This window comes from Populus trichocarpa, chromosome 7 (assembly GCF_000002775.5).
Source record: "Populus trichocarpa isolate Nisqually-1 chromosome 7, P.trichocarpa_v4.1, whole genome shotgun sequence".
Lineage (NCBI taxonomy): Eukaryota > Viridiplantae > Streptophyta > Magnoliopsida > Malpighiales > Salicaceae > Populus > Populus trichocarpa.
In genome coordinates this window covers 8745288-8749433 of record NC_037291.2, presented here as the reverse complement: position 1 = coordinate 8749433, position 4146 = coordinate 8745288, and the positions used below count along the sequence as shown (strand labels likewise).

Genomic DNA, 4146 nt, shown 5'->3' with positions numbered 1-4146 from the left:
GAAACATAGCGAGAAACTATTTTGTCGGTAAATTTCACTGCAATTTATCGATGGAAATTTGGCCATCGGTATATCCGTTTGTATTTGTTAATTTTCTGGTAGTGTTATAAGTAAAATCAATAGTTAAAAAAATTTGAATTTGAATCCTCATATTATTATTTTTAAATTAAATATGAATATTTTTTCAAAATTGAATTATGATGTTTTTTATTTGTTGAGATCGAATTTTTATGTTAAATTGTACTATACTAGTCTATTATGTAGTTGAATATATCCTCCAAATAAAAGTTTTTTTTTTAATAATTTCTATATAGAAGAAACATCGTGGCCTCTTTCAAAAACTATTACGGATGTCAACAATAGTTGTTTTTCATGATAAGTGTGGGAATCGAAGGGGAGAGAGAAAAAAGAAAAGAAAAGGAAAAAAAAAAAAAAGTTGTTAGAATCATGTCGTGGTTGCTTTTCCAACACACGTTGCTATAAGAGAGAGTCACTACCCATCCGATTTTAGTGAAACCATGGAAGGCCGACATCGAAGCTCGAGGAGGTCACATGCTAACGTGTGTGTTGCACGGATCATCCATATTTTTTAAATTTGGTCTCTTATTAGATTTTTTTTATTTGATCCCTAATTCTTTTATATCTCTTTAATTTTTTGATTTGGTCTCTTAGTCAGCCATTTCCTTTTTAAAAAAAATTAGTCTCTTACTAGATTTTTTTTATTTGGTTCCTGATTCTCTTATAACTCTTCAATTTTTTTTTTTGATATGGTCCTTAATTCAGCCATTTTCTTAAAAAATTTGATCCTTCATCGAATTTTTTTATCTAATCCCTCATTCTTTTATAACTCTTCAAATGTTTTTATTTGGTCACTAATTCTTTTATAGCTTTTCAGTTTGGTCCCAAATTTCAGCCAACTTAAGCTTAATGAAAGCCCAAACATGAAGAAAATAAAGGAAGGGAAATGAAAGAGATAAATGGATAGACCGAGTTAGTTAAAAAACACTTTAGAGCTAAATCGAGTTTTGAACATGGTGATCGGGTTGTGTTTGGGCTCGTTTGATCAAACAGAACGTGCCAAACCAGCTCTTATATAATTCGATTCGAAACTTGAGCCATTCAATGGACCATAACATATATGACGACGCTAGATAGATTTAAAAAAACAAAGGAATTATACCAGCAAGGTATTATATTTAGATTCAATTTTTATTTTTAGTTTACAAAAAACATATAAATACATAATAAAACAAAGATTAGCAAGTCAAGCTGAAAAATAAGGTTTTTTTTTTATCTTTTATTCATCACCTAATATCTCCATCTAGTTTTTGTTTATTATTATCAACTCTTTTAGTTTTGACATATCTAATGATTGATTAATTTTATTTAACATATGGATCAAATACATTTTATGTTTTTTAGGTTTAATTTAAAATTTGATTATATATATATATATATATAGTGCCGGAGCAGTGTTTATCTAGAAATCTTTCAAGTTTCGCACTTCTCGAACTGCCAACTGAGAGCAGCCACTGAGACAAGTCAGCTTCCATAATTTTATATCATATCACACAAAAAGCCTCTTGTCTCACTCACCCCACTAACTAATTCCTCTATAAAAAAACTATCTCGTTCCCAGAAAAAAATTATCATTACAGAAACTAAAAAAAAAAAAAAAAAACATTATTATAACATCTTTCTCCGTTATTCGCTAATTGTACCTGGCAAGTACCCTACCTGTACCCTCTCTTCTTTCATCACCTTTTCATGTCTACCCTTGTTTTTTTTTATTTGATATCTGTCTTTACAGTACTTTTTAATTTTTTAATTTTCAATTTTTTTTATTTTTAAATATATGAATACTAATTTTTTAAAATTAAAAAAATATATTATTTTTATACGTTATAAACAACCTCTGTTACCTCTCTATATATACACATCCCACTCTCCTCCCATTCCGCCTCTCCCTCTCCCTTCTCTCTCTCTCTCTCTCAAGAACTCTTCATTCTTCAAGCCTTCAATATTACATCTTACCGTCAGCAAGAACAACCCACTTGCTCTTTACTATCTAACTCTCAAATTAATCTTCTCGTAGTCTTTACGTTCTCTACGCTAATCTGTTGAATCCATCCTTTTAGAATGAAGCAGCTAATTCGCCGCCTCTCCAGGGTTGCGGACTCCTCTCAATATAGCCTTCTACGCCCGAATTCTCAATCCACCCCCTCCACAACCAACGCTCGCCGGAGATCAGGCGGCTCGAGGTCGGCCCACCGGCGAGGAGCCGACAAGCCGGTGCCTGAGGGGCACGTACCGGTGTATGTTGGCGATGAGATGGAGCGGTTTACGGTGAGTGCTGAGCTATTGAACCGCCCGGTCTTCATATGGCTTCTGAACAAGTCGGCTCAAGAATACGGGTACGAGCAGAGAGGAGTGCTGAGAATTCCATGTCACGTGCTGGTTTTTGAACGAGTTATAGAGTCGCTGAGACTCGGGCTTGAGTCAAGTGACCTTGAGGATCTACTTGGTTCTTTGTTCACCTCCGAGGACTATTTGTGAGATTACTTATATGTGGGGAGGTTTTTATAGATCCTTGAAATATATTGGCAATATCAAGAGATCGTTTTCTGGGATTTTCTTTTTGGTAAATATACCTCTTTCGATCTTGATGACGGGCGATGAAGAGAGATTTGAAAGGGTTTTTTTTTTTTTTTTTTTCCCGGTTGTAAAAACAGGGGCTGGGGAGAAAATAGAAAATTAGTTGTTCTTTTTGTTTGCCCAAATTTTGTAAGGATTGCATTTTATGGTTGGTTCTTGAGAAATTATGGGAAATTAATACAAAGGTTAATACCAATGAAAGAATCCATCTTGAGATTTGGTAAAATCAAGAAGCCACACTTTGGATCTTGGAGAGATCATCAGTTATTGCTTACATTTTATTTTTATTATTTTTTTTTTTATAAATAGTCTTTCTTCCCCTGAAATTCCTCATGCACATTTTATGCCTTACTGTTACTACTCTCCCTTTGGTTGCCTTCTTCCCCTTTTCTGTTAAAGATAACGGGGAATTTGAGATTTTAGGGGTTCTATATCAATTAAGGTGACTTTCATTAATTAGTCATGATTTAATTATGAGAGGAGTTTTCTTGATTTGGAGCGGCTAAATCAATATTAAATTGAAATATATATATATAGGGGTAGAGGTGTTGATTAATAATTTATATGAGGCTATTTCTGTAAGTTTAAGGCGTGAGAGTATATTCCTGGCATGTGCTGCTGTCTTCAGTCCAAATTAATCTATCTAGTTTCAAGACTGTTCAGCTCAAAATCTCTGTTATTTGCTGTGATTTGTCTGTTTAAAACTAAAACCGGAAGTTTATAAATGTAAGTATTTTATAAGTGTAGGCTATTTCCGGTCAACAATAATACATGTACAAATAAATTATGGAACAGAGGTAAGAGTAGACGATGAAATCATTTTCAAAGCCATTTTTTTTTATTTAATACAACTTATATTAAAATAAATATTTGAAAGAGTTTAAAGGAATACAATTTTGGAGAAAACAATTATTTATTTTGTCAAAATCATAATTTTTTATTTATGTATTTTTTTTATTTTGACGAAACATGTATTTTTTATTAACAACGTGACTTTCGAATCAAAAACACCTAAATTTCAACTTTTTATATCCAAAAACCATGTAAACAAATCTTAGAAACCATAATAACCTCATTCTCAACCTTATTTAATCAGTCTAAAAATTAAAAAAAAATAAAACGAAATAGTCTCCAATTAAAAAAGAAAAATCATCTTTATTGAACTCATATATCAAAAATCAATTCATTAATACAAAAATCAATCCTTTTTTTCCCTAGTATGTGGCTAGCCAAAATTCTTTTCTCTCATCTCCCTTCATCAGTGACTTATTTATTCTCTCTTATGTCAACACTCAGAGACTAAAATGTGAGAAAAAAAAATTATGATCAAAACATAAAAATTTAAAACTATAGGTACTAAAAATGCAAAAAATAGAAAAGTTTAAGGAAGAAATTCAACCTTTACAAAAACTTGATGGAATAATTAAATTTCTTTTTATTTAGTTCATAATTAAAATAGATATTTGAAAGAAAGATAACTAATTAAAATTT

General features: G+C 31.4%; 1 protein-coding gene across 1 annotated transcript; it reads left to right on the top strand.

The window, feature by feature from the left end:
• Positions 1–1942: 1942 nt before the first annotated feature.
• LOC7462562 (auxin-responsive protein SAUR71) lies at positions 1943–2888 on the top strand. Its single transcript, XM_002310058.3, has one exon. The coding sequence runs from the start codon at positions 2140–2142 to the stop codon at positions 2554–2556; it is 417 nt and encodes a 138-aa protein (XP_002310094.1). The 5' UTR covers positions 1943–2139; the 3' UTR covers positions 2557–2888.
• The last annotated feature ends 1258 nt before the right edge of the window (positions 2889–4146 follow it).

What these genes read in the sequence shown, in the direction of transcription:
- LOC7462562 (XM_002310058.3), top strand. Translation starts at nt 2,140, where the DNA reads ATGAAGCAGCTAATTCGCCGCCTCTCCAGGGTTGCGGACTCCTCTCAA.